The 27,879-nt window shown below is 47.8% G+C and overlaps 3 protein-coding genes across 4 annotated transcripts in view; 2 read left to right on the top strand and 1 right to left on the bottom strand.

Annotated features, from left to right (window-relative positions):
* Positions 1 to 228: 228 nt before the first annotated feature.
* DNAJB11 (DnaJ heat shock protein family (Hsp40) member B11) lies at positions 229 to 12,045 on the bottom strand. Its single transcript, XM_072344305.1, has 10 exons — positions 11,858 to 12,045; positions 11,574 to 11,730; positions 8,246 to 8,343; positions 7,751 to 7,883; positions 6,770 to 6,912; positions 6,352 to 6,434; positions 5,688 to 5,745; positions 5,019 to 5,130; positions 4,537 to 4,696; positions 229 to 634 (listed from the first exon to the last, which is right to left on the bottom strand). Exons 1-10 carry the CDS (start codon positions 11,923 to 11,925, stop codon positions 570 to 572), a joined length of 1,077 nt encoding a protein of 358 aa, XP_072200406.1. The 5' UTR covers positions 11,926 to 12,045; the 3' UTR covers positions 229 to 569.
* Positions 12,046 to 12,260: 215 nt separating this feature from the next.
* Positions 12,261 to 27,879, top strand: part of TBCCD1 (TBCC domain containing 1) — an 85,642-nt gene continuing 70,023 nt past the window's right edge. The window contains exons 1-7 of one of the 2 annotated variants that reach the window (XR_011904640.1): positions 12,261 to 12,607; positions 12,676 to 12,825; positions 14,565 to 14,931; positions 15,532 to 15,718; positions 15,839 to 16,336; positions 16,701 to 16,843; positions 19,283 to 19,448. Coding sequence is in view for 1 of the 2 variants with exons in the window: in XM_072344410.1 (XP_072200511.1) it covers positions 12,272 to 12,607; positions 12,676 to 12,825; positions 14,565 to 14,931; positions 15,532 to 15,718; positions 15,839 to 16,336; positions 19,283 to 19,412 (1,668 nt within the window). In the remaining variant the exon portion in view is untranslated. Of the gene's footprint in view, positions 12,608 to 12,675; positions 12,826 to 14,564; positions 14,932 to 15,531; positions 15,719 to 15,838; positions 16,337 to 16,700; positions 16,844 to 19,282; positions 19,449 to 20,023; positions 20,597 to 27,879 lie in introns of those variants that run through there. The other variant, XM_072344410.1, reaches the window with a different exon arrangement.
* On the top strand, positions 21,808 to 25,734 carry CRYGS (crystallin gamma S). Its single transcript, XM_072344725.1, has 3 exons — positions 21,808 to 22,093; positions 23,844 to 24,086; positions 25,462 to 25,734. The coding sequence occupies exons 1-3, from the start codon at positions 22,073 to 22,075 to the stop codon at positions 25,732 to 25,734; spliced, it is 537 nt and encodes a 178-aa protein (XP_072200826.1). The 5' UTR covers positions 21,808 to 22,072.

The raw sequence follows: 27,879 nt of genomic DNA, 5'->3' as shown, positions 1-27,879 counted from the left end.
CCCCTGCTTTCCCAGCCACACATGGGCCTAACGTGTTCTGCAAAGGCCCTCCTGCCAGCCCACCCCCAACAACACCTGCGTGTCTGTCCAAGAAGCACTCACTCTGAAACAACACCACACTCTGGACTCAGAGAGGAAGAGGAAGAAGATCTGGGATTTAAATCAAACCAAAAGAAGAAAAACCCAGAGACCAACACGGAGGACAAAACAGGAGAAGCTACGAAAATATGCTGAGATGGTTGAGAAAAGTCACATCAAAATATATTTAAAAACCAGGAATTCCAATCTGCGTGGAATTTAAAACTCCTTTCCCCACTTTTCTGTCTGCACAAGGAATTCTTGTTGTTCCAGGACATGGAACATGAAAAGCAGCACCCATTGTGTCCTGAAAAGGGTAGTCTTCCCCCCTCCCAACTCATCTGAACAATTCCACCATTTACCAAAAAGAAATTATATATACCTTAACAACCAACCCACCCTCCCTGTTTTCCATTCTACAGCGGGCAGGAGGAAGAACTGCAAACAGAGATGACTTTTGATCAAAGTCCTTTTTTCCCCCCTCACCACCATCAATATCCCTGCAATCCGTTGTAGACCTTCTGCACAGATCCTTGTTTCAACAGCTGTTTGAGACCTGCAAAAGAAACGAAAGCATTACCATGCAGCACAAACAGGAGGAGGACTCTGCAGTTGCTGTTTATTCCATTTACAGATCAGATGTAGGGGCCCTATGGCACTAGCCTCAAGCTTGAGCACACATTTCTGAATAACAGAAAAAAAACATTAACACCAGAAACATCATTTAAACAACGAAGAAAATCTCCCCCAAATTCAGGGGCAGAGCAGCTTTACTCTGCTCCTTCGACATTCCCACCAGCAGAAATAAGACCAAATAGGACCAAGCAATAAGTCAATGCCTCCAAGGAGAAAAAGGGAGAAAATCTTCTTCACTACAAACTCAGAGCAGCACACCACCTCAAGATCCTCACAGCTCTGCAGAGGGCTAAAGCTGAGTCCCAGAGCTTCTTTGCTATTGAAGTTGATAACACGTTTGTCACCTTAAGTACAACCACATCAAGAAGCAGCTTTATGAGCATATCCAGAGTTGAATTCCAGTAGCTTAGCTCATCTATTCAGCTCCCTTTACAGCCCTACAAAAATCTTCTAGCACTGAGTTTGGGAAGGCTGCGTTTGGTTCCTCCTGAACTTGTCAGCTAAGGAAACTCACATGAATAACTACAGAAGAGAGGTTTTCACACTCACAAGTAGTACCTGGGAATACTACTGACTGCTAGAATTAGTCCCTAGAGAGTAAGCTTGTTTCTCTTACTTGCATCTGCAGACTTGATAATACCCTACTGAAAGCCTGCATTTATAGGTTTTGAAAGCCACTGTGTTACAAAGGGGTCTAAAGGAGCATCACTAGGTTGGATTCAGCCTTTAATGAAGTGCCATCCTCCCCGCTCCTGAAAAGCCATTCATAAAACATTTCAAAGAATTGATGACCTGATGTCCTGTCAGCACTCAGGTTTTACCAGAGCCGGATAAGAGAACAGGAAGGTGAGTCAGCACTGAAACCATAGTAGCTAATCTAGTGGGGTCAGCATGGCCAGAAAAAGACTAGCAGGTCTTTACTGCTACTTAAGGGTCAAGCGTGCACAAAAGAAGCAGGCTGTCAAGAATCTACATGATGCACTTCTTCCTGAGGTAGAATCGGCAGGGACTCCCTCTTCAACAGCAGCCAGGACCTCCCAGCCCTGGTCATGGGATAGCCCTGCTCTGATCAGCAGCAGAAAGGATCATGCTGGCAGGATCTGAGATTGTGAGATTAAACTCCTCACATCATGGGTAACTTCCAAAATTAAAACAGCAAAAAAAGAAAAAAACAACAAAAAAAAAAGCAATAATAGAACCCCACTAAGTTGCTTTAAAAACAACTAAATTCTGCTACTGGGTATCCCCAAAACAGCATCAGCTTCACAATAACAAGCACTGGCAGCTGGGTTGCAGCTCAACATGACAGGATTTGTCCTGCCTCAGATCAGCCTGCTGGACTGAGGCCAGAGTCCTGCTGAAAAGTCCTGGGCTGGATGCTGACATTTGTAGAACAGATCAGATTAGGCTGCCTAGAAAATACCTCAGTGGTTATCAGCTTTAAGCAAGGCATGTATGAAGGGAGAAGCACAACCAGTTATTAAAATCAACTGACTTACACAGAACAACCCCCCTAACTTTCAGGCATGCAAGTCATTCAGAAAAAACTAGCTTAAGAGATGATGTGTCTCCCTGCAACCTTTGCCCTGCTTGTCTATCTTAATTCTGACTACAGGAACTACTGTGTCTTTAGTCCCATCAGAATACTGCAAAACAGTCCTGGAAAGAACTGGAAGTAGGAGGCTCGCAGCCACTTCCTGGCTGATGTGTGAGTAGATGTGCCCTCTGGCAATGCAGCCTCTCGAAAGGAAGGACATAACTGAAGAAAGGTGAGTTCCAGTAACCCTGAAAAGCATGGCATTAGTACTACTTTTGTACCTTGTTTCCTGCTGGCTAGCTGTTAAGCATCTGCATACTGGCCTGAAAGATAACCTCATTAGCTCACAGGAAGTTTTAGTATTTATCCCCAGTGTTGAAGGCTTGTTTTTGACAGCCAGGAATCTTGGTATTTGGTTCTAATGTGCTCTCAGATATTTAACAGAGCCAGCTTAAAGTTCTTCCTGACATTGCTAGCTGGTGACAGGTCACAGCACAACTTGGGCACTGCTGCCTGCTCCTGCTCACTGAACACTGAGGCTAAAACATGGAGAATAAACAAACCCCAGCAGTAATGGATTACAGACAAGAGAGCAGGTCACTTTTGATCAACATGCAATAAATTCCCTGATACCAGACAGAGAAGAGCCTACTGTTTCTCTGATTCCAGAGCATCAGCATCATGTTCTCAGTGTCTTCTGCCTGCCCCAGGAGCCATCCATATGGTTTTGAGATAAGAAATTAGGAACAGTGCCAACAATAAGAAAAAAGGATGTTTTGAATGCCGAGGCCTACAGTCTTCCTCTGAGTGTACGCACTGAACTGCTGTCACACAACATGAACAGACCTATTCCCTCATAAAACTCCCTAAATCCCTACATATTTGGAGATACTCTAGCACACAAGAACGCATCTGACTGCTTACCCAGTCACCTTCCCCTAGAAAGGGTGGGATTGCTTCAGCAGACTATGAAACACCCAAAGGCCCTGTGCTTGAACATGCTCACGTCTGTACCACCACCTCCTGGGCATGCTTGCTAGCAGTTCTGACAGTCACACAGGACTCTGTCATTGCTTCTAGTCCACAATCTTCTCTCAAACTGCTGAGAGCAGCAGACTGAAAAAAATCTTGGTTCCGACTGAGAGGCGCTGCTGCCATGTGCAGCACTGAGAAGAACAGCACAGTGTGGAAGGAAAAGACCTTGAACTGATACAGACACAGACACCCCAGCCTGGATAGCTGTAGAAAGGCTGCAAGAGGATATGCTGCAGATGACTGGTCAACCCAAAGCTGTATCTCCAAGTAGTAGCTCACACAGCAGTGTTAACACAGCAGGAAGTGATGAAAAGAGACCGCACAGGGCTTGGCTGCCCTCTACACACTTGAGGAGCGCAGGAAAGCTACACATTTGCTTCCCCCTAGCAGGACAGCTGCCAGAATCAACTAAAACAGCACATTCAGGGTGATCGTACCTTCTTCTGACCAGCAGAAAGAAAGAAGTTGGGAAGCAGGATTTTTTCCTGTAGGAGAGCTGCACTGGTATGTGCAGGAACTTCTTTGCCCCACAGCAGAGAACGGGGCTCCTTGACACCTACTCTGATGCCTTGAGCAGAGCAGAACCCACTGCAAAAGCTGACAAAGCAGAGATCAATTTCCAGCTAGGAGCATAGTATTTAGCCTCCTGACAGCGTTAGGAGTTCTACACTTTTCACTCAAGAGCTTCCATTTTGGCACTGATGCTGATCTCTCCTCCAAAACAGTTGTGTATGTCTTCACTGCACACTTCTTTCCTACACATGCACAAAGCACTTATGGTAGAGGGAGATGTAGGGAGGCACAGACCCCACCCACTGCTGTACAACACTGTTCACTCTTGACTGCAGAAGGTCTTTCACAAATCTGGAGTATTCAAGTAGAAATCTTGTGATCTTATTCCAGGAAAGGCCAATCAGATAGGGGCTAGGCCCATTAAGTCCCTCAGTTCAGGCATATGGCCATCTACAAAACACAGCACTGCTAATTGTGCCAAGTGAAACAACCAAGTGCAACATCCTCACCTAATCCTGTTCCCTACAAATGCAGCAGCCAAGCTTGCAGCCTTCAAAAGAAAATGAGAGTTATTCATAGGGCACTTGGCCAACCATATTATGCTATTCAAGGGGTAAATGGTAATGGAAGTCTTTCCTGATCACTACAGGCTGGCAGTGCAGTTACACCAACTTCTTACCAGCTTCTGAGAGAGATCTGTGAAGCCCAAAGCCATAACAGAGCTTTGTAACACCCACCTTCTCGCTGTTCGCTGGTCAACTGCTCTTTGGGGAACTCCACATCAAATGTTATTATTAGTGAGCCTTTGATATTATTGTTATCAAAATTTGGAAGACCTTCTCCTTTCTTCCACAATTTGGCCCCAGGTTTAGTAATTTTATCCCGAGCCACGTGAACCTAGAGACAAAAGAAATTTGAGAACATTGCTTTTGTTCTGTGCATGCATCCCAGTCCCTTGAATGCCCTCTGCAGCCCACTGAAAAGATTCAACTGACACCAATTCCTTGCCAAAGCCCGCAGTATTCAAGGGAACAGGCAGCATCACTGCCAGGATACTGAAGACAACACATGCAGTTGCTGCTCTAATGGGCTGGAACCTTGATCCTCACCATGCACCCCTTGTGCCAAGCCTGTCTTGACTCTGGATAAATTGGTCTGGAGGAATCTAGCACAGCTAAATTTTATTTACTTAGAGCAGGAAAGCAAATCTTTTCCTCACCTTGTGCCCATCCAAGTGGGCTATATCCATTTCAAAGCCTGTAAGTGCCTCGACCAGCGAGATTGTCACATTTGTGTACAAGTCATCTCCTCTTCTTTCAAAGACTGGGTGCCTGCAGAAATAAGAGACTGTAGCTTTCCTCCTTTTCCCATGGAAAAGGAGATTCTCCAGCTTCCTCCCATCCATTTGTGAAAAGAGTTTGGAGACTTCACAGAAACCAGAGAGGAAGTCAAGAATGAATGAAACTTAGCTTTGTTTTCCTGTGTGCAAAGCATCCTACTAATAGCTTTTCTATTTCTAGAGCAGTGAGTGGTAAGGAGTGTCAAGTTGTGACTCATCCAATCTTTCCTTGCAGCACATTTTCTTACAATAGGGAGATATATGTTTATGGAAAAAAGAGATAGCACATGTGATTCAGGCAGGGACTAACCTTTGCCAGAATTCAAGGGAAACAGAAGTGGAATACCACTGTAGCATCATGACAGCAGTGAATTCTCTAGAATCCTCATGGCTGAGCATCCTGCACTGCCCTGAATACCTAAGCCCTGGCTGTACCAGCACTGAAGGATAAACTAGACACATGTCAAGCAGGCAACACTAGCCAGAAAACTGTTTGCAAGTTCCTTGATGGTAACTACAAAGAGTGGTCTAACAAGGCCAGTCACTTACTTGAGAACCTTTATTCGGAAACGCAAATCACCTGGCTCCCCATCCACATGGGGTTCCCCTGTGAAGGAAGAAGAGCCATTTATCCAGTCAGAAACAGCTAAAGAGACAAGCAGCATATTAAACACAATAGAGATTTGCAGCTCATATGTCAAAAGGAAAAAAAAACAAACAACCAGTTGATTCTCATGTGACTAAAACCCTGCTGACATGTATTTCTTTTACTAAACAGTTTAGGATTTTCAGAGTGCTACCTCAAATTCACCCCTCTCTGCTGTTCTGAAGACCTGCCCACACAGTAATGAGAACCATCCTTTAATAAATAAAGGACATAACCTCCTTCTATAGGAGGGATTCTTTCACATACTGGAGTCTGGGGCAAATGTTCTTTTTCAAGTCATTATCTGAAACATAAGATTTAGGGCTTTTTAAAATTTTTTTGGTGTATTCTGTAGCAACAAAGGGAGAAGATCTCAAGAGTATTATCCAAACTTGCAAAGACTGTGCTACTGGATTTGAGCAGCACACTCTGGATGCAGAACTACACATAACATATCATGGACATTTACCTAAAGCAGAGCTGGGACACTTTCACACTGCCATAAAGATCAGCCTTGTATTCAAGAAAAGAAACAAGTCACAAGCTGGGCACTGCCCGTATACATACCCTCACCAATGAAGGGATATTCCATACCATCCCTCACACCTGGCTCTATCTCCACTTCTAGTGTTCGCTCTTCATTCACAAGCCTGCAAAGGGGAATATGCAAGCAGTTTTCAGCATTAGGTAGTAGCACTTGCTTTGTTACTGGAAAATGAGAATACCCCCACAAATGACACAATCCTTGCTTACACCTAGAGCTGGAGGCCAAGTGCTGCCTTTCTCACTTATTTACAAATTGAGTGAGTTCCTCTAATAGATCTACTCATTTCTACTTAATAATTAAGACTGTCTCCTTGGAAACGAGAAACCTGCGTTAAGTGCTCTGATATTCCCTAGATACTTCTGGTTGTACAGACACTCTTCTCCCTCTAGTGGCAGGTTTTTGAATTAACAGTGTATAGCACTGAAGAGCACAACTCACTTGACATTGGGACATTCATCACAAACAACTTCTTGAGTCATCTGGAAACGCCCAGGGCCCAGCTGTGTGGTCCTCATCTCCTGCCGGCAATTGCATTTCCGTTTGCCAGGTGCCTGTCTTGCCACTGGCTTGTTCCTGACAACCTGCAACCAAGAGGAAGAGGCTGATACCAGCACACAGGCCAGCACCCCGGGTCTTGATCACACAATCTGAATGTAATTTGATTTTTGTACATGTGATCTTGGGAAAAAAAAGAAACACAACACCACTCCTCTGCATTGTTCTCACCTTGCACTTCTTGCCAATCACACAAGAAATACCCAATTACCATAAAATCCCTTTTGCCACCTTCTTTATCCATGTACATCTCTTTAACTAGGAGAACTAACACCTTTTAGGATAACTTCTTTGTGCTACATACACACTGGGAAAAATTGAGTTCCTCATTTAACTGGACACGTGTAACACAAACTCAAGCAACATAAACTCTAATACATAGCATAGCAAAGATTGTCAGCACCAGAAACACAGCTTGCTTAAAGAAAATTAGAAGGTCACCATACGTTTAAGCACATAATCCATGTTTGGCCATAAAGAGGCAATGAAAAAACACACAGTGTGGTTTTGCAAGAATGGCTGAAAACAGAAGAACTACCCTGGGTGCTTTCTGTCTGTGAATGGGCCTGAAATATCACCAAGAGATAGAGGATAGGGTTACAATTCTCTTAGCTAGGCACTGACAGCCAGTAAGTTACTATTATAAGAAACCCTGTTTAGGCACGTCGTCAGATAGCAAAGAAATAAACACATTGTCCCTTCAGTTAACTACTAACAAACAGTATCTGGTAGTAGAGGATGTCATGAAGCTATGTAAACAAGCATCTATTACAGTTCTATTATCTTGAAGATTCAAACCAAGCAGCAGCCAGGCCAGTCATCTGTAACTTGGTAACACTGGAGAGACCAACAGGCCAAACTTACTTCTACAAAGTTTCCTGAATATACTTCCTCCAGTGTAACCTCCAGGTCCACAATGATGTCACTGCCCCGAGGGATGTTCCTGTCCTGTTGGCGAGGGCTACCTCCAAACATGAATCCAAAGTCCCCAAAAAAGCTGGAGAGAAACACACCAGTTAGTTCTGGAAGGAATTCTGGCCAAGAAGGCAGCCACCTAAGGCAGGAGCAATGGGTGCCTGAAAGAGATTTCTTTGCTTAAGAAAGCCAAGCTGTGTGTGTGGGAAGACAACGCTGGTTTCAATTCAATGCTCCTAGAGATGGGACCAAGACAAGACAAATGAGAACAACACGTGGAATATCTGTGCATTTCTTCATATCCTTAACTATCACTTCAAATCACTGCCTCCTGACTAGATGTGAGGCCTTAACACTGAATTGACCTGCATCAAATGCATGCACGAGCATCACAAAATTAAAGCTCTGACTGTGAAATAACTTGAAGTGGCAAAACCTCCTTACTGTGAGAAGATGTCTCCATGGGAACTCTGGTGCCCATCCTTCAACCCCTCCTCGCCATATGCATCGTACTGTTTCCTCTTCTCCTCATCTGACAGCACCTGGCAAGAGGACACAAAAGGACAGTGTGTTCACCCACAGGGCAACTGGATGCTTACACAAAGCTCAAAGAGGAGCCTTGCCAGAGCTCTTAGCTGGGGGGCAAGTAGCAGTACTTTACAGCACAAAAGCATTGGCTAGAACTTGCCTGCCGTGCTTGGAAGTTAAACATTTGTTGTTTAACTTCATAAAAGTTAGAATTTATTTATTAAAATGGCAGATGCAACACAGAGGATATTAAAAATATATTGAGTTTACTCTGAATGAGTTGAGAGAGACTCAGAAGGGGATAATAACTCAAAATCAAGTCTTACAAAGCAGGAACTGCTCCTCCATGAAAAGAAAAAAAGCACATAACACGTAATAGAGCCCCGGTTTCTCATTTCTTTAAGCACGTGGAATTCATTTATCTGACACATACTTCATAATTATTAGCAATGATAGCAAGTTTGCCTACCAAGCTGAACCTGCTGAGTACAATAACTCCACACCAACTTCGACACTGCCTCAGTTCCTATGGGCAGCAAAATTCAGGAGCAATCTCAATTCTGAGGTAGAACAACACATCCCAATAGACAGCACTCAAGGTCACAAAGCTTCAGTTTTAATTCCTAGTTATTATCTTTGCTTTTGTTCACCACTCCACAGATTTCCAGCCAGATTTTGCCTATCTCCCCTTTTCTGGCCCGTTGGCTATTTTTTGGAAGGCTGAAGTTGCCAGGTTAGATTTCAAAGAGGAGTGGAAACAGCTGGGGAAAAGCTGGCTTAATGATGAAAGCCAGCCTCAAATTGTAGGTAATGATAAATGCCAGCAGCAAGAGAGGTTAGAAGAAAAACAAAACAGTGACTTTAAGCACTAGCTTCACCTTTCCAGGACTAAAGGTTAAGAGCTCAGTTCTCCCTGTGCCACCTAGGATATGCAATACAACACCCATCTGAGAAAACTGGGATAAGTTCCACAGTCCATTAGTAGACTACTAACAAAGTTACAAGAAAGAAAGGAATAAAGAATACAAAACATTTGCTTTTCCATTCACTTTGCTTCCTTAGCAGGCTTCTGGAGGTTCAAGAACACAGCACTCCAAATACTGTATAGAGTTCTTGTCTACGTTAGGTTGCCTCAAAAAGCAATTCAATTCAGCAGATAAGCTGAAAACCAAAACCAAGATGAACTCCAGCCCCCAAACTGAGCTGAGACAAACAGCCGCTATGTGAAAAAGCCTCTGAAACTGAAACATCTGTGCTTGCACCACATAGCTGAGGGGTTAAAATGAGGCTGTGTAATTGAAGGACATTAATTACTCTCCCCACACTTTTTTTTCCCACCCTGAAGACTTTCTCTAGGCAGTCAGCAAGACTAATCTTGAGCAGCAGCACAGAGCCTGATGCTCCATGGTAAAAACAACACTAGTTTAGGGGAGAGCATGTTGCATTTGTTTTGCCTGTCTTAGCAAAAGAACTCCATGTTTTATGCTGAAGAAATCAGGCTCTGTATTTTAGTAGCACCTTGGCAAGGGAAAGGAAGGTAGATTGTCACCACTCAAAATAATTTTTGCTGCCTCTGCCACTACGTCCTCTACTGTTTTGTGATTTTACAGCTGCTTATTCCCCAGTATTCTGCTGTAGGAAAGACCCTTTCAACTGCTACTGTGGCTAAGACATAAACTGGAACTCTGAGAACACATAAATGCTCCCTGTGCATTGAGCGCTGTCAAGTCTGACAAGGCCCCAGCTCACATAAACTACACCAAGCCCACAGCTTTGAAGCATGCATCAGCCTTCAAATCAAAGATGGTAAATTCCACATCTCCCACCAAAGAATTCTTTACACTCACCAGCTTTGCTGTGAAACTAAACCAACTTATTTAAGAAGTCTGAACTAAAAGGAACTCTATGACACACACAAAAGAAGTTAATGTTTTTCTTCTGAGCGAGGAAGAATACATTCAAGCTGCTTCTCACCTCACTTCCTCAGTCATTTTATATTTACATGCCAGAAGAAGGAAGCAGCATCAGGGACAGCAGCAGGAGCCCTGCTATGGCCACAGGTTCAGCTACAGCATCAGCCCAGGCAGGGAGATACTCCCTTTCCTCCTAAAGATAACAGTGGGATACAGATTGTCCTATGGCCTGGCTCCTCAGAGCTAGCACAAATCTCCTACCTAAACTGACAGCTCTTTCTCAGGAGCTTTTCTCTGCCCCATGGGGAGAAGCAGGAAGAAACCAGCAGAAGGGGCCAGTTCCTTTCAGTGGCGTGCAGTGACAGGACAAAGGGCAACGGGCAAAAACTGAAACACAAAAAGTTCCATACAATCACAAGAAATAATCAATCTCTGTACTGTTGAAGGTGACAGAGTGCTGGAACAAGCTGCTCAGATTGGTTGTGCAGGCTCCTTCCTTCTCTAGAGATGTTCAAAACCCACCTGGATGCTTTAGGGAACCTACTTTAGCAGGTGTGTTGAACTAGATGGGATCCCGAGATCCCTTTCAACCCCTACGATTCTGAGATGGGAGGCAAAAGGACAGAGGACACAAAGGAAACACAGCCCACCATCCACAGCGGAGGGAAAAACAGACTTTGACCTACAAATGTTGAGTAATAAACCAGTTTATATGTGATTTATGCAGCGTGTGATGCTAGAGATATAAATTATTACTTAAATGCTATGCCTTTGGATAGATACAACAGAATTCCTTAAGAATACGGGGCTCCAGCAATGACTTCTCACCCTTTAACATGTTTACTAGAAGGCAAGCCAACAGCCTTTCACTTCCTACCAGCCAAAACTTACAGTCACGCTCTACACATACACACAAAAGGGTTCCTGTGCCAACACTCACAGCTGATGCTTGTACTCAAAGAACTATTAATAAGATCAAATAGCTCAAGCTCCACACTCCCCCCCAGCTAGGTGAACTGCTGTCCTTTATTGCCCTCAAACAAGCAGACTTCCCAGGTCAGCCTGGCAGCCTCTCTTTGCTTTGTTATTAGGCGTCACGCCTGAAATTCAACGCAGCGTTTAACAGGTGAGAAGGGATGACAGCAGTGCCCTATAGAGAATCATTTACGGCTCCTAGAATTCATCCCCGAGTGTGACAGCCGTTCCAGACCTCCACATTGCCCCGACAGCCACTGGACGGCTGCCTCAAAGCCGGGCCCAGCCCGTTGTACCACAGTCCGGGGCCCTCCTGAGCCCTCCTTCCCAGCCGACAGCCCGCAGCCCGGCCCCACCTCATAGGCAGCCCCCAGGTCCTGGAACTTCTCCTGGGCCCGCGGGTCGTCGGGGTTCCTGTCGGGGTGCAGCTGCAGCGCCAGTTTGCGGTACGCCTTCTTGATGTCCTTCACGGAGGCGCCGCGGGACACCCCCAGGATCTTATAGAAATCCCTCCTGAGGGACGAGACAGAGAGAGAAGGCCCCGTCAGCGGGCCCGGGGCGGGCCGTGCGCGGGGCAGCCGCAGGCCTACAGGAAGGAAGGAGGGGATAAGGGAAGAGCAGCCCCCCGGGGAGCACTCACCCGGCGGCGGCCTCCCCGCAGAGGCAGAGCAGAAGGAGACAGACACGGCCGAGCCAGCCGAGGGCCATGGCCGGGCCGAGAGGAGGCCGCCGCCCGCACTCCGTCCCTCACACACGAAGCCGGCGCCCGGCCGCAGCCACCAGCCAATAGCAGAGCGACCCAACCATCGCCGTCAGCCATTGGGGAGCGGCCCAGCCCCGCGCGGCTCGGGCTGGCAACCAATCGCCTGCGCACACTTCACCACCGCCTCGCGGCCGCGGCCCAATAGCATCGCAGAGAGTCGGAAGGAGAGGACGCCGACCAATCGCGAGGTGCGTCGCATCTTCCCGCCTCCGCGCCGGCTCCGGTAGCCAATGGCGAGCGGCTCCCGAGGGGCGGGCGGGAAGCGTCTTCTCGTTGGTTGGCGCGGCTGTCATGGCGGCGGCCGTGTCGCTGTGGCCGCGGACGGAGCCGCTGCTGCTGGGCGCGCTGCCCGTGCCGCCGCCCGCCCGCTTGGGCCCCCACTACCTGCGCAAGATGGCGGCGTACGCGCGGGCGAGGGCGGCTGAGGGCTGTTACCCGCGGCTGAGCTGGCCGCGCTGGCGGCACATCGCCTGCGGCAAGCTGCAGCTGGGCCGCGGCCTGGCCTGGCTGTACTTCGAGCGGTTCCACGACCTCCTCCCGCCGCCCGATCCGCCCCGCCGCCTGCAGCGCGCCGAGGCCGAGGCGGCGTGTGGAAACGCCGAGGAGCTGGAGCGGGAGCGCGGCAAGGCAGGGCCCGGGGCCGGGGAGGGCGCGGGGCGGCCGGCGACACCTAACGGCCTCTCCCCTCTCGGCAGCTCTCCGTGGACACGCTGCGCTTCCTGCTCTTCCTCTACCTGCAGCAGCTGAACAAAGCCTCCCTGAGGACGTCCCTCATCGGCGAGGAGTGGCCCAGCCCCAGGGCCAGAGCTGCCGGGCTGCCGGGCAGGGCCACCGGGCAGAGCAAGGTAATGGGGCTGTGGGGAGGGGAGGCTGCCCTATTAGGCCTCCCTGAGCAGAGCGAGCTGCCGCCCTTTATAGCTGTCAAATTTGATGTGCTCCCTGTAACTGTGGCTAAAACGTCAGTAGTTATATCCACGTAGGATATACCCATATGTAACCTGGAGAAGGAGGCTCGGGGGAGGCCTCGTTGCTTTCTACAACTCACAGAAAGGAGAGCATAGCAACTTAAGATCTATTCTCAGAGGTAACGGTGATAGGATGAGAGGTGATGATGGCCTCGCGTTTCACTAGGAAAGGTTAAGTTTGGATATTTCTTCTTGGAAAGAGCAGTGAGGTGCTGCACAGGGAGGTGAGGCAGTCACCATCCCTGAAGATGTTCAGACCTGTGGAGCTGTGGCACTGAGGGACATGGGTAGTGGACATGGTGGAGTGGGATTGGTTACTTGTGGAGCTTCTCTCATAGTCTTTGTGGTTCTCTTTTTAAGAAGCTGTAGCCTCTGCGCTTCCTTGTAACCAAAGAGGCAGCTTTTCCTGCACTGGGAACTGCTGCCTTACGGTTTGTTGTCCAATAAGGGGATTCCAGGGTGCTCCCTAGTGAAGCTACACAAAATCATATTTCAGAGGGGCTGGATACGTCTCACCACACTATGGATCAACAGCATGAAAATGTGAATGTCTCCTGTAAAGCATTATGATAGAAGCAAAGTAAGGTGGATGTACTGGGAGCAGGTTGTGGGCAGCTCTGTATTTGTCAGTGAAATTGACAGCACTGTCATAAAGGCCATCTGCGTGCTTCAGTAGATTTCTGTTGGGGCTGTGCTGTTATGAGCTGCACAGGCCTGGGCATGTAGTCTGGGACAAACTGAAACCATTAAAATAGGCTGGATGATCTTATACCGAAAGATTTAAAAAGCAAAGAGAGAAATAAAAGAAACTGATAACTGGCTGTTGGTCAGGTGGCACTGGAGCATCCAATGGAATTGAAAACTCACTGTTTTCTTCCAGCTGTGCTTCAGGCGTAACTATTGCACGTGATTCTGAACAGGAACAAGAGCTGTTCCTGTGCTCCAGAGGATCTCTGTCACAATGCTGCTATCTCCAGCTGCTGTTGCAGGTGTGTTATTCCTGCACCCAGCATAGTGAGGACAATGTGTAATCATAGCTGGGTGTTAATTCTGCAGCTTGGGGACCAGCAAAGCTTGTCTTTTTTTGGTGCCAGCCACAGCTCCAATCTCCCACTTTTCTTCAAATGGAGCCCTATACAATTTGAACTAGCGCTTCTTTCAGAGGCTGGTTGGTTTATTGGTCCACTTGTTTGTGAAGGAATGACCCTCTGCTTTTTTGAGAAGCACTCAATCATAGCTGAAGGTCTGGAGCAGATGCAGCGATCTTTCCAACAGACACGTAGCAAGACCTTGGCTGTCAGTTACTGATTTGTTTCCTCCCTTCAGTACTAGCAGCAGCTGGCTGAATTTGTGTGGGAAGGATTGTAGGAGAATCTGCTCCTGCTTTCTGAAATGAAATATTTGATACTTGGACTTAGAATGACACCACGTTTCTTTTTCTTCTTGCTCCTGATGGTGAACCCAGCTTTCTTTCTATGTGTGGAAAGAGTAGAGCAGCAAGACCAAGTTTAACTTGTTTTCTTTCTTTTACAAGTATAAGCAAAGATGTGTTGTACAGTGTTGGTGGAGCTTGTCAGCTATGTGAGATTTCACCTTGTTCTTATTTTTCTGCCTCTAAGAACTGGAATGACCAGGACCACCTTGCCTTCGTGCTCACGCACCTTCCAGACATGCTGGAGCTGCTGCTGGAGCCAGAACAGCTCGGTGCCTCCTCGCACGCCACCCACAACAGCTTGGTGTCCTATGAAGCTGTCTGTGCCCTCAGCTTCCTTATCGAAGGGACTGTGACCAACTCGAGGACCATCCATCCTCTGCATGAGCTTGCCCTCTGGCAGCCCTGTCACGGGCAGAATGGCTACTCTGAGATCTCCAAAACCTTCTCCTTTCCCAAACTAGAGAACTGGCTGCGCTCCTGCCTGATAATAAATCCTTTTGGAATGACTGCCTGCCTACGGTCTGGAAAGAAGCTTGCGTGGGCACAGCAAGGTATCTGCAGGTTTTACCTTCATTCTTAGAGACAAATTTCCAGTCTTAGTTCCTCTCGGTGACCAGGTATCTGGAAGTAGCATTGCTACTGCCTGTTTCCTTCTGCTGTTAGTAAATATGGGGAAAGTTCTAGCTTAGGGGTGAGTCTGGAATAGTAGAGAGTGCTGTGTGATGCCTGTGTGTAGTTGCTGGTCCTCGGGTTACTTTGTGAGCAACCATGAATGAGTTTCAAAGGCCCCACTGAGTGAGGTCACTTATCACTACCATCATTGGTCATTGTTGAGGTACAGCCAGACATGGAAAAGAGATAATGTGATGTGTTTGTGGCAAAGCTGAGAACTGATCAACGTTCTCATGCCTTGAATCACAACTCTTCACCTGCAAGGGCATTGCAGAGTAGCAAAGGCACCATACGACTTAAGGGATGAATGTTAGGACTTGTGTGGTGATACAGTGTCACTGTATTGCCGTGAAGTTTGGGGCTGATTGTTTCCTTGAGTGGTGTGGACAGTGAACCACCATGTCTGTTGCTCTGTAGGAGATGTGTATAGACTTCTTTTTTTCTTCAATTTAAATGCATTGGTTAACTTTATTTTGCAGTTGAAGGAACAACCAGGAGAGCGAAGATTGCCTGTAACACTCGTGTGGTGCCTGAGGTGTCTCCTATGGTGATAATGAGCCAGGTGTACAAACAGACATTGGCCAAGAGCTCGGACACCTTGGTGGGTGCCCATGTCAGAATTCATCGCTGCAACGAGTCCTTCATTTATCTCCTCTCTCCTCTTTGGTGAGGTTTTGTTCTCTCGAGGCACAGCCAAATGTCCTTTCAGCATTTGTTCAAGTGCTAAGCTCTTGTTAAGCTCTTGTTGCCGTCTTCCCTTCTCACTGTATTTTTGTTGTTTTACAGCTCTGTGACCATTGAGAAGTGCCAGAATAGCACATTCGTGCTCGGCCCTGTAGAGGCATCTGTTCACGTCCACAGCTGTGACAACATCAAAGTCATCACTGTTTGCTATTGCTTGTCTCTTTCCTCCACCACCGGCTGTACTTTCCACATTCTGACTCCTACCCAGCCTCTTATATTGGCGGGTAACCAAGCAGTCAGCTTTGCCCCTTTCCACACCCATTACCCCATGCTGGAAGACCACATGGCTCAGGTGGGGCTGGCCACCGTGCCCAACTACTGGGACAGCCCCATGCTGGTGTGCAAGGAGGGCAGTGATGCCAGTGTTTTCAGTCTCCTGTCGCCCTTGGACTTCTACACCTTTGTGATTCCCTTTGAGATGGAAGGAGACACCACAGAGACACCAGGGGGGCTTCCCCATGCTTATCAGAAGGCACTGAATCAGCGAGAGCAGAAGGTACAGATCTGGCAGAAAATGGTGAAGGAGGCGTGCCTGACCAAGTAAGTGCTGTATCCTGAAAGGCATCTGAACTGTGCTGAAGCTCAGCACAGTCATTATATATCATTCATTGTGGTTCAGAAAAGTACCGGGTTGGTTTGTGTGAGCTGCATCTTGCCACTTCTAAAGCATTAATAGTTGGCAATCTTGAGATCCTGATCTCTGGCATTATAATGAGGGGAATGATGTTTACAACTGTAAATCTCAAAAAAAAATGCTTTGTGACTGCATTTTCCTAACCCGCTAAGCTGAAGGAAAACATGCCTAGATGCTGCTGAGGGCTGAGGAGAGATGCCCTGGTGGCATGAGTTTATGGCTTCCCTCATGCTGGGTACTGTCTCCTTGCTGTCTCTGTTCTGCTTCCAGTGCTACATGCTGACATGGGTGAGATCTGGGCCCGTACCCTGAACAACAGCTCCACCAATTATTGGCCTGCAGCTGGTTGGTGATCATTCTTAACCCCAACCTTTACAGTGAAGCTTTAAATTACTGTCCCACCTGTTGTTGAGGTGAGCTAAGCATGTGCATGTGGACTATTAGAATACATCACCTCATGGACAGTAGCTTTTAAAGTTCTCTTTAAAATCCTCTTCCCAGCTTCTACTGTACTAGCTAGGCCTCTCCTCACCCATCTCATGTGCTGATATGCATCTATTTGCTTTCTCGGCACCTGTTGCTGAGCTCTGAAGGAGTCCACCTTGATTTCTTTGTCAGCATGCTTTGTTGAGCAGTCAGGTGTAAAAATCTGTCCGCTTCAGTTCTGCTGCTTTGTCTTTTGTGAACAAAACATTGCGATGCAGCAACCTGAGGATCCTCCTTTGCAAATACAGAATGGAGATGGAAACCCAGATACTTGGTTTTAAAGTCTTGAAGAGGTGAAAACAAGTTTTGATCCCTCAAAAAGCTGTATTTGAGCTCTCTGCGTTTTCTTCCTGCTCTGTGCTCAGTCCATGAGTTACAGTGGGCATGTAACTGAGTGCAGAGAAGCAGTGATTTCAGAGGAGTTTAGTTTATGGGACACACAGAACATGAAAACCTCCTGTTTAGTCACACAGTCAGCACTTCCCATCACACCAAGCTGCAGAGCTGTAATCCATTTGGTTGTTTTTAGAGCAGCCCCCTGAGCTTTCCCTGTCCCTTTCTGAACACCAGGTGCCTTTGTGTTGGGAGCAGAGGAACGTGCCATGTGAAAGAGCTCCAGAGTGAGAAGGAGAAAGGACCCTTTGGGAGGATTTTGCTACAAACAGAGGATGGCTGAGCAGTAGTGATCCAGTAGTGGTGACAGATGTAAAAACCTTAAGACCTCTCAGCCTTGCATCTTGGAGAGCAGCAGGAAGTTTTAACTTAAGCTTTTGTGCTGGAATCATTCGTTGTGTCTGTCGGTCTCATCTGCTGTGTTCTTCTGCCATTGTCCTGCCAGGGCTGCTGCTTCTCATCCTGTTTTTATGAAGGTGTTTTACCTACCAAAGTCTAACAATTAAAGAAAGATTAGATGGTATAGATGATGCACTTAGATTTAGCACCCTCTGCAGCAGTCGGAGGAGGTGAGAGCTTGGTACTGGAGTGGTTTATTTCATGAAAGGGGGAAAAAATATGCCAGAATTAGAACCTTGCTGGAGAGAAGCTGGGCAGTATAAGGTGTCTCTGTGCCCTGTGGGCAGGGAGACAGCTAGAGAGACAACCCAAAGCAAGCAGATTGTCAGACTTGTAGAAAGAAGAAAAGCTGCTGGTGTTTGAACAGGGAGGTGAAAGAGTAAGAAGATGTCTTTCAAGAAGTTGAAGCTGTCTGAAAGAGGAAAGTGGGGGAGGAAAAAAGGATGTAAATCCTGCCAGGCTAAAGGTAAAAGCCCCGTAAGACAGGACCAGAAAGAGAGCTTGAAGAACAACTTGTAAAAGCGTAAAATCCTGCTTGCTCATTTTCTGAGCACATCAGAGAGAAAGCCTTTAAAGGTCTGTAGCAGACAGAGGAATATAATAAGCACTCGAAGAAGATAAATTCTAAGAGAAGAAAGAAGTGACTGCCTTTGTGTTTGTATTCACTGGGGAGGAATTTAGGTTAGTTTCCAGCTTAGAAACCTGTTTTCTGGGGGATCTGTCAGTGAATGTTTCCAATGGAAGTGACAGTGCAAAGAAGAGTCTTTAACTTGAAAACAGGGTATACCAGGCCCCTCTGAAGCTGAGTGGCACAGAAATATATGGGGATGGTTTGCTGCTTTTTCCAGTACGTGATAGGAGCATCAAAACAAATTAGGAATGGGGTCAAAATAAGACCACACAATCTCCACAGGATATTGGGAACATTTGTGTTTTATGTAGATCTAAATGACAAGAATATCTGTCAGGAGTTATTGAAGAGTAGAAATTCAGGAGCTGAGCTGATCCCAAACGGCTGGGATGCTGCTCTGGAGGAATGCTGCCATGAGCCTGTGCTGCTCTTGGACATCTGATTGCTGATAGAGCTCCTGAGCTAAGTGATGCACCCTGTTGTTGCTGCTCTTAATGAAGTCAGAGCAGTTATTTCCCTGCAATGGAAACGACTTGAGGAGTGCTGTTTATATCCACATCATTTTCCTGATCTCCATCCTCTCTCTTCAAATGCTGTCAGAACAAAACTTTATGTCTTCGGTGCTTGAGCACTTGTTGCTGATGTGTTATTCTGCCTTTTTGGACAGTCCATTGGTGCTCTGAGAGTAAAGCAGAGGAGGGAGGCCTTATGGAGCAGAGTGGCTGCTAAGTGGAGTGGGGAAGCTTGCATGCCTGAAGTTCTGCCTTTGGGGTTAATTTTAAGTCATATTCACTTTGTAGAAGCTTTCTTTTCTGGGCACGATTCTTGAACTAAGCCCAGCTCTTAGCTGGTATTTGTAGGGGCTTGTTTTGGAAGTGAATTTCATAAGTGCAGAGAACTGTGACTTCTGCATGCTTCTTTTCTGATCATCTTTTTGTTGCAGGGATCAAAGGAAGCAGTTCCAGATGTTGGTGGAAAGCAAGTTCTATGAATGGCTGATTCAGACAGGGAACCGTCAGCAGCTGGATAGCCTTGTCCCTCCTGCTGTGGGCTCCAAGCAGGCTGCAGGATAGCATCGTGTGTTCCTCTGCACCAAAAGGAAAGGAAGGGTGAGTAGAAGGCATCTCTTTTTGATTCTTGTGTTTCTAGAGCAGTTGCCACATGTTTGTGTGCACAGCCTAGGCAGAGGTGGAAGAGTCTGGAAGCTGTTCAGTGGTGATTCTCCCAAGAGCCTTGCAGTTGGTTTTCTTTATTTTGCAATCAGAACCTCTTTTTAGTTGAGCCTGTTGTGTGTGTACTCAGCACCTCCTTTGTTCTCTGCAAGTGGTTTGTTGGGGACGCCCTTGTGTGTCTGTAAAGGCAGATAGGCATGTTCTATGTGACTTGAAGTGAAAGCTTGAGCAGCCGGCTTTTGAAAGATGTGTAGTAATATCCGTGCTTACCTGTCTCACTTTTTGTTTAAGAGGATTGGGTGAGACTTCAAATAATTGTTACTCTGCAGTTTCTTTCTCTTCCCAAGCAGAAGTGGTGTAGGAGCTGGAGGCAAGCTCTCATTATTCTCTTCTATTGCGTGTTTCAAACCATAAGAAATGTTTTTATTTCCTTTTATTTTTCCCATTTTTCTTTACATTGCTTTGTCTTCGACGGTGTTGGGCATAAAATCTGCACCTCTGCTTTGTTGTAGAGTTGTGGGAACAGAGGGAACAGACAGCGCTGTCCTGAAAACATTTCCCATAAAGACTTTGCGGCTGTTCTGACTGCACGCGCTCGATGTGGATCTGATGCCCAGCCTGTGTGTGGATTTGGACATCTCTCTGGTTTAGGATTTGGACATCTCTCTGGTTTAGGATTTGTAATAGCTGCTGCTTTCCCAGGAGCGTACTGTAACTGTTTTGTTGGTAAATGAGAAGGAAGGTGCGTGCTGCTGGAGGATGATGAGGAAATACAAGTGCCCCTTGCTGCAAGGAGCCTGGTGTCACGGTTAGCATTTGTGTTGTGTGTGGGTCCAGCAAAGGAGCCTTTCCTGGTGTACAGCTGGATGCAGGGCCTTGGCTGTCACACGTGTCTTTATTGTACAGACCAGCTGTGCTGTTTTTATAAATGTGAAAAACAAATGTTTGTTTGTTTATGAATGAAATGCTATAGATCTTTTTAATATGATGATAGCACTTAAGCAATGTGATTTTGGTGGATTTACCTTTCTTGTATATTTGACTTGTTTGACAGACGTCAATAAAACTCAAGGTAAGTCTGACACAAGCTCTAAGGAATGAGTTTTACCTATACAATTATTATTAGGGGAACACAGCATCTTCACTGCTTCAATGAACTTTGTACTGGTCAGCTGAGAGAAAAGCACTGATTTCTTAATAGCAGTGGAGCTGAAGGCTTTGCAGGCTGGCTTGGACCAGACCTTGGCTTTCTATCAACACCTGGGCTCTGGGTCAGTTCTTAATGAAAGCAAAATAATATTCATCTGCAGCTTTTGTTCTCTGGGACCAATGCCAGTTCCAGTTCCACCTCTGTTTTTAGTTCTGTGTAAAGCTTTAAGATTTAATTCTAAGGGGAGTTTGTCATATTTAGTCAGAGTGAGTGCAGTGGAGCTTGGAGATGTCCTGCTGAACCTGCTGGATTGCCTTTTACTAGGAACTCAGTTCTGGTTGGACTCTGAAATGTCTGTGAGCATCTCCACTGGTTGCTAGCACTGAGAGCTGTGAGCAGCAGTGCTAGATGAGTCAAGACACCTAAAATGGGAAGAGGATGAGGTACTGCTGTGCCTCTGCCACTGACAGTCACGTGTGTGAGTGTAACTTCCTACAAGGTGCAGCAGAGCTGCAGCAGTGTATGTGAAGTCAGTGTGTGTGGGACAGCCCAGAGACTGCTTGTCCTGACAGATTAGAAGTAAGGTCTATGTGTTTCAGGCACAGCTGTTCCAGCTTCGTGGCCCTTTGTCTCACTAAGCCTTTGGGATGCTGCAGTGAATAGCTGCAGAGGTGTTTGTTGTAATGCAGTGGCTAGGGGAGAGGTGTGGATGGACAGAAGCCAGCATTCCTCTCCCTCCCTGCTCAGATGAGGGCAGAAGAGATGAACTGCAAGCAGTGGGGTAAGATTTGTTTGAGTGGAATTTATCACTGGTAAGTTTTGTCAGCTCAGCTGAGGATATGCTATAAAAATACACAGCATCTCTGCTGTGTGGATGTGTCCACTGTGGGCTTTTGAAGTAGACCCTTCAAGCAGAGTCTGTACTTTGCCACCCTGTGCATGTGTCCACCCTTTCCTGGCTGCACCCTTCATTGCGTTGGAGTGTTCTCCAATATGTACTTGAATTTCTTCCTTACAGTTGGGGATGGGCCTCTTTAGAGCTGACTGGGAACAATAATTGTTTGACATGCTTAGAAGGAAGAGAGCAGCCAAAATATCCCCCTATACCCCATCTTCCAGGACTTGGCCGGGGCTGTGTGTTTTGAGTGCATTTGGCAGAGTTTTGGTGTTCTGACTCAGCAGATGATAACAAAGGGAGGACGGCGAAGCGTTCCTTTATTCCATAATCCTGTTTGCTTTTCTGGAAACGGGCTATAGCCTCAGAATCACTGACTCAATTTTTGGATCCTATTCTCATGACAAAGCGGCTGTCTGGTTTCAAACAAGCCCATTATAAAAAGGGTGCCTGGCTCCTGCCTGTTTTGTAACAGGTCCTGACTTGACTTCAGCACTGGGAAGTTTGGAACAGAAAATGTCCAGGGCTGGACCCAAGGTAAGCTTGTTTGCAGCCTATACACGATATATACACGAGCCTGTTTCATTACGTGCAGCAGAATGTCTGGGATGAGTTAAGTCAGTGAATGAGTGCAGATCTCATCTTTTCTCCGTGCCACGCTCAAGTGGCATTTTGCATAGAGAGAAAGAAAAGGCAAAGGAGACAAGGAAACAGTATTTCCCACAACCTTAGCAATTGATCTGCCCTAGAGAGAGGTCACTGCCCCTATGCAGCTTTGTTAGAGTGCAGTGGGTACTGCTAGGTATTGCTTACAGTTGCTGCTTATGAGTTTCCTTCTAACACTGCTGCTGTTGGGAAGAAATGTGATAACTGCTGTTAGGTGGCCGATGCGGTGTGAGTTTTGCAGTCATGTAAGGAAGATCTGCTGTGGCAAATCTGTTATCTGCCAGGTAAGCCCAGAAGAAAAGTTTGGACAGTGAGCAGTTAAGGGGATATCACTGTGAGCAGAACAACTCAATGGCTTTACTGACAGGAGGCGATTTGCATCGGAGTAATGTGTGACTGAAACGAACTGACGGATCTGGAATTGAAATCTGCAGTTCACCTGTCATTGTCCTGTGGGGGGAAACCATCTGCCTCTTCTGTGCCTGTAGCATCACAGGGAAGCTGAGAAGTGCTGAGTCTGAGGGACTGGAGTGAGCAGAGGGTGTGTGAAGGGCGACGCAGGTAGGCAGGAGCCGTCTCCTTCAGTCTCTCTGTATGTGCTCTAGGAAGAAAGCAGCAAACCACACCTCTAGTTGGCCTCTGCTTAGTGGCTTGAATTGAAAGTCCCTTGTAGCTCCTCAGGGTGGGAAGGGAACACCAGATGAGCTCTCCTGTACAAAACAGGAGGCCGCCTTGACCGACTTAAAAGGCAGATCAGGGTGCTGTGATAGGGCATGTGAACACTCAGATGCCTGGTTGGGCTGTTGGGGCACACTGGCTGACCAGCAATAACTGTGGCTAACTTACTTTTTTAGAGAAAACGAATGTATAAAAAAGTTAGTGAGGTTGTCCTAGATTTGAATCTAGTTCCGAGGCTGAGATGGCAGCCTTGGACTGTATTTTTCACAGCAGCAATATTAAGTCAATACAAGAAGCCAAAGTGCTGTAGGTGAAGTACAGCTAGCTGGGATCAAGAGGTGATTGTGTATCTTAATGAACTATGGAATAACCAAGGAATCAGCTGGTTGATGTTTGCTATGATTGGGAAAGCTATGACCAGGGGATACTGAGACTGCTGGTGTTTCTGTTTTGCCTTAGCACTAGCTAAGTCTCCTTTGGGGACAGAGGGTGAAGAAGTCAGGCTGGCGTGCATGAGAAAATGGATTACAAGGCTCTGTGTGTTAGATGTTTAAATCACTGGGGCAGGGAAAATTCTGTCCAGAGCAGCTGTGGGAGTTGGCTGAGGCAATTTCCAATGTTGCCCAACAACCCAGGCAGCATGCATGGGGCTGATGCCCTTCAAAGGAGGCTGGAAAAGGGCAAATGCTGCTTGAGTCTGCCTGGTGTTGAATCAACTGACTTACACATCAATTGTCTTTTCCCTGGGGCAATTGAGTTTGGGAACTCTTTTTTTTTTTTTGGCCATTTTTCCTATTTCTCCCCATGTTGGAGGCAGCAGGGGTTACAGATGGGCTCAGATTGTAGCTGCATGCTTTGGAGCATTGCCCTCCCAGTGGCAACACCAATGCTGTTCATGGAGGGGTGAGGTACCCCCTGCTTCCCTCCCCTGCTGGTCTTTCAGGTCATCTTTTATGAAGACAAGAATTTTCTGGGTCGTCGCTACGAGTGCGATGCCGACTGCCCCGATTTCCACACCTACCTGAACCGCTGCAACTCCATCCGGGTGGAGGGAGGCACCTGGGTGGCCTACGAGAGGCCCAACTATTTGGGGAACATGTATGTGCTGAGGCGGGGGGAGTACCCTGACTACCACCACTGGATGGGCCTCAATGACCGCCTCGGCTCCTGCAAAGCCGTCCACATAGTAAGTGTGATGCTTCCCTAGGGGTATCTTAGTTCACCAACCTGCCACTTCAGCTTGCTTCATAGTGTCATAGAATGGCTTGGGTTGGAAGGAACCTCAAAGACCATCCACTTTCAACCATGTGTAGGGGATACCTCCCATCAGATCAAGTTGTCCAGAGCCCCATCCATCCTGGCCTTGAGCACCTCTAGGGATGGTGCTTGCAGGTGGCCCCCATCTTCCTGGTGTCCCTAAGAAGATGACAGCAATAGGTGGGTGGCACCAAGTCCCACAGCTGGGATAATGACCTCGGGGGGGAGCAGCCTCCAACCTTGCAGAGTGGGAATATGGTGTTAGAGCTGAGTGCTGCTTCCCTGGTGTCAGTACCAGCAGCATCGCTGGTGCCTTGTGGGCATGGTGTTGATGGGTCAATAATTGGACTAGATGATCTTAATGGTCTTTTCCAACCTTAAAGATTCTATGATTTGTGCATTACTGATGTGGGTAACACTAGCATGATTTGCCATTGCATGGAGCAGGTCTTAAAGCTGCAACAAGAGGCTTTTGCTTTTGTCTGTTGTGGGTTTGAGCTGTGTGTAAACCCCTTAGCCTAGGGCAGGAAGAGTTTGTCAGCCAGTTCAGAGCTCTCAACTGCTGCAAGGGATAGAGCAGGAGCACATGGGAGGTGTAAAAGCAGCACAGCATTCTCTACCAGCATGAAGAACAGAGGTAATGCTGCATGTCCACTATGCCTGGCTCCCCCTCCCATGTTTAGGGAGGAGGCATGGGGACCAGCTGCTTGTAGATGTTGGCTCAGAGCCCCCAGAACAGTGACACAGAGCTGTGAGACCCTGCAGAGTTTGGCTGGGGCTGGTAGTGAGAATGGGTGGAGGGGGGGGAGGGGGGGGGAGACTGTGTCCAGGCAGCCACAGATTAAAACCACCACAGTGCCTTCAGGCAACACAGCGCTTGAAATCACAGTGGAAAATACCCGTGCTGTGTTCGTCTGTAATACAACCCAGCTGGGGTCAGCAGCTCATTAAACTCCTCATTGCCCAGAGGAGCGGGGAGCAGAGGGGTGCATCCCTCCTGATGCTTGCACTGAGTGGCTTTGAGCAGGCTGCCTGCATGGGATAGAGCTCAGCATGCGCTCATCTCTCTTCACACCCATCTGAAAGTGGGGCTGTGGTGGGGGTTTAGGCTGAAAGTGCTCTTTGCTTGTGATGCTTGGTCAAGAATTACCCCACGCTGTGTTTAGGGGCTGATGTGAGCTATTCAGTACTGTGCCGGTGTGTTGGGGTGTTGGTGCCTGACCTGAGCTTGGCTGTGCCTTGCCTCTTCTTCCACCCCAGACGCATCCCAAATCCCCTGCAATTCTCTCCCTTCTTCCTTCCAGCCAAGTGGAGCCCAGGGCCACATCCAGGTGTTTGAGAAGGGGGATTTCGGTGGGCAGATGTTTGAAGCCACTGAAGACTGCCCTTCCATCCTGGAGGAGTGCCACTTTCGTGAAGTCCACGCCTGCCGGGTGCTGGAGGGCATCTGGGTGTTTTATGAGCACCCCAACTATCGGGGCAGGCAGTACCTGCTGCCCAAGGGCGAGTACCGGCAGCCAGTGGAATGGGGGGCAGTGACCCCTGCCGTCCAGTCCTTCCGCAGCATCGCTGAGTAAATGGTGGGGAGCTGGGCCCCCAATAAAGCACCTTGAGTCACTCAGAAGCTCTGTCCCGCTTCTTCCCCATGTGTGAACCCGTTGGCCAAGTGCTTCCTTTGGGCAGAATGCTCTCCACCAGCTCCCACTGCCTCCAGCTCTGGCAGTGGGCAGGGACTCTGGAGCAGGGGGTTGCTGGGCATCCTGGCTGTATTAGGATGCTGCTTGGTGTGGGACAAGGGGGGCAGCTACCAAAAATAGGGCAGTTAGAAGAGGATAAAGAGGTTGGACGTGGACAGAGATAGTGAATACCTCTCAAAACTGCCCTGAGATTTCTGCTGAATGTTCCCAACAAGCAGCAGAGGATGGGAAGGGGTCAGTCCCCAGGCCCTGAGCAGAAGGGGCAGCCAGGATCCCAGTCATTCCAGTTTGGAACACCCGCTTTGCCCTGTGCCACTAGATGTCAGGCTGGTTGTGCCCGTGCAGGAAGCAGTGATGCAAGGCGCTCCTCGTGGGGACTCCAGTCTGTTTGCATGTGGAGCAGAGGGACTCCGGGCTAATGATGGCAGTGCAAGCAGAGCCCTTGCAGCCATGCTCCCCAGTCTCCTTGGTTGATATATGAGGTTATTATGGAGGAGAGAGGCAGGCAAAGTGATGCTTGTCAACCTGCAGCCCCCGGGAGCACAGCTCCCTGCAAAGGGTGATGCACGTCCCCATCCTCCCCCAGTCCCCTCTTTGCTCTGTCACCTCTCTCCTTTCCTCTGAGGTTTAATTCTGCCTCCTCAGACACTCAAGCATTACCCAGCTCTTAGCAATTGGGGTCAGTGCACAAACGATCCCCCAGCAGCTTGATCAGCTCCTGGCAAAGCTCTCTGGGACCCTTCCTGAGAGACCTAAAGGGCACCAGCTTGGGCATGGCATGTATGTTGGGTTTTGTTGCCTTTTCCCTATTTACATGGAAGATTCCTGCAGGTGGGCATAGCAGCCGGTGAGTTTGGATGCTGCAGTTCCAGCTGCACCCTCATGCTGGGGCATCAGGCTCTGCTTCCTCCCTGTTACCTCCCTGTAGTCCTATTACTTCTCTGTGTCCTTCCTGTACCATCACCTAAGTGCAATTATCCCAACTCTTCCCCTCCCCACTCTCCTGCCCTCTGGTAAATTCCACATTGTGCCCCAAATGCTGGCAACCAAGGCGAACAACAGTCACATATACTAGTTGTGTTGGTTTTATTTTATTATTATTCCTGATTACTTTTTCCACTGGGGGCTCCCTCGTTGCGGGTGTCTCTGAGCTGCAGGAGCGCAGGCTATCCAGCCCGGCCTGCTTGATGGCTAATTTCCATTTCTCAGTATCAGGGGGTCTGCTCCGGTAATTGGCATGCAGATTGAGTCTGATGGGCCTGTTCCACACGAGAAAAGGCTCCGCTCGTTAGAATAAGCCAACCCCAGGCTGATGGATGGGGCGGAAGGAGGTCATTGCGAAAGAGAATACAGCGATATGCGTGCACAAGATGGGAAATTTCTCCTCCTCCCCCCCCCCCCCCCTTTACTTTCTTTATCCGGCCAACTCTAATCTATCATATTTCATTGAGACAAATCCTGCTCCGTTTCTTTCTCCTTTTTCCCTCGAAGGGAAATGTGCTGGAACCTGCTCCTGGATTTAATAAGGAGATGGTGCGGTGGTGCAGGAATTAAAGCGGTGCCATGGTTCATTAGCAGCTGGGGAGCGCGCCGAGCTGGCCCAGATGTTAATTACACTTTGGGAATTAATTTCTATAAGGCGCTCCTCTATCATCCCTAATCCAGCAGGCACGCCAGGGCTTCTCAAAGAGAAAGCTGCGGGGCGGGCATCTGTCCCCTCCTCTGTCTGTCTGTCCCTTCTGTCTCTCCCGCTGCTATGTATCCTCCCATTACTGTCTTTGGATCGTAGCGAGGCAGGCCTGAAAGTCCTCATGCGTGGTTCCAAGCCGTGCAAAGTAGATTCAGAGGCAGAGCCAAGCTGCTCCATGCCGTGTGTTAAACACCCCGGCTTGGAGTTCCCCTGGAATTGCAGAGGGAGACGGAGACGGAAAGGCAGTGCCCGAGGGTTCAGCTGTCCCTTTGGCAGTCCCCAGCAGAGGGCAATAGAAGCAAATAGAAGAGACAAGACTTTGCGAGTGATGTGCA

This window comes from Excalfactoria chinensis, chromosome 9 (assembly GCF_039878825.1).
Source record: "Excalfactoria chinensis isolate bCotChi1 chromosome 9, bCotChi1.hap2, whole genome shotgun sequence".
Classification (NCBI taxonomy): domain Eukaryota; kingdom Metazoa; phylum Chordata; class Aves; order Galliformes; family Phasianidae; genus Excalfactoria; species Excalfactoria chinensis.
This window is presented reverse-complemented; position numbering and strand designations above follow the sequence as displayed.

Coding starts and splice junctions, on each gene's coding strand:
- DNAJB11 (XM_072344305.1), bottom strand. CDS start 11,925: ATGGCCCTCGGCTGGCTCGGCCGTGTCTGTCTCCTTCTGCTCTGCCTC. Junction 8,344..11,573: donor ACCTGGGGGCTGCCTATGAG/GTGGGGCCGGGC, acceptor TCCTCTTGCCAG/GTGCTGTCAGATGAGGAGAA. Junction 6,435..6,769: donor GATGAATGTCCCAATGTCAA/GTGAGTTGTGCT, acceptor TCCCCTTTGCAG/GCTTGTGAATGAAGAGCGAA.
- CRYGS (XM_072344725.1), top strand. CDS start 22,073: ATGTCCAGGGCTGGACCCAAG. Junction 22,094..23,843: donor TGTCCAGGGCTGGACCCAAG/GTAAGCTTGTTT, acceptor CTGGTCTTTCAG/GTCATCTTTTATGAAGACAA. Junction 24,087..25,461: donor CCTGCAAAGCCGTCCACATA/GTAAGTGTGATG, acceptor TCTTCCTTCCAG/CCAAGTGGAGCCCAGGGCCA.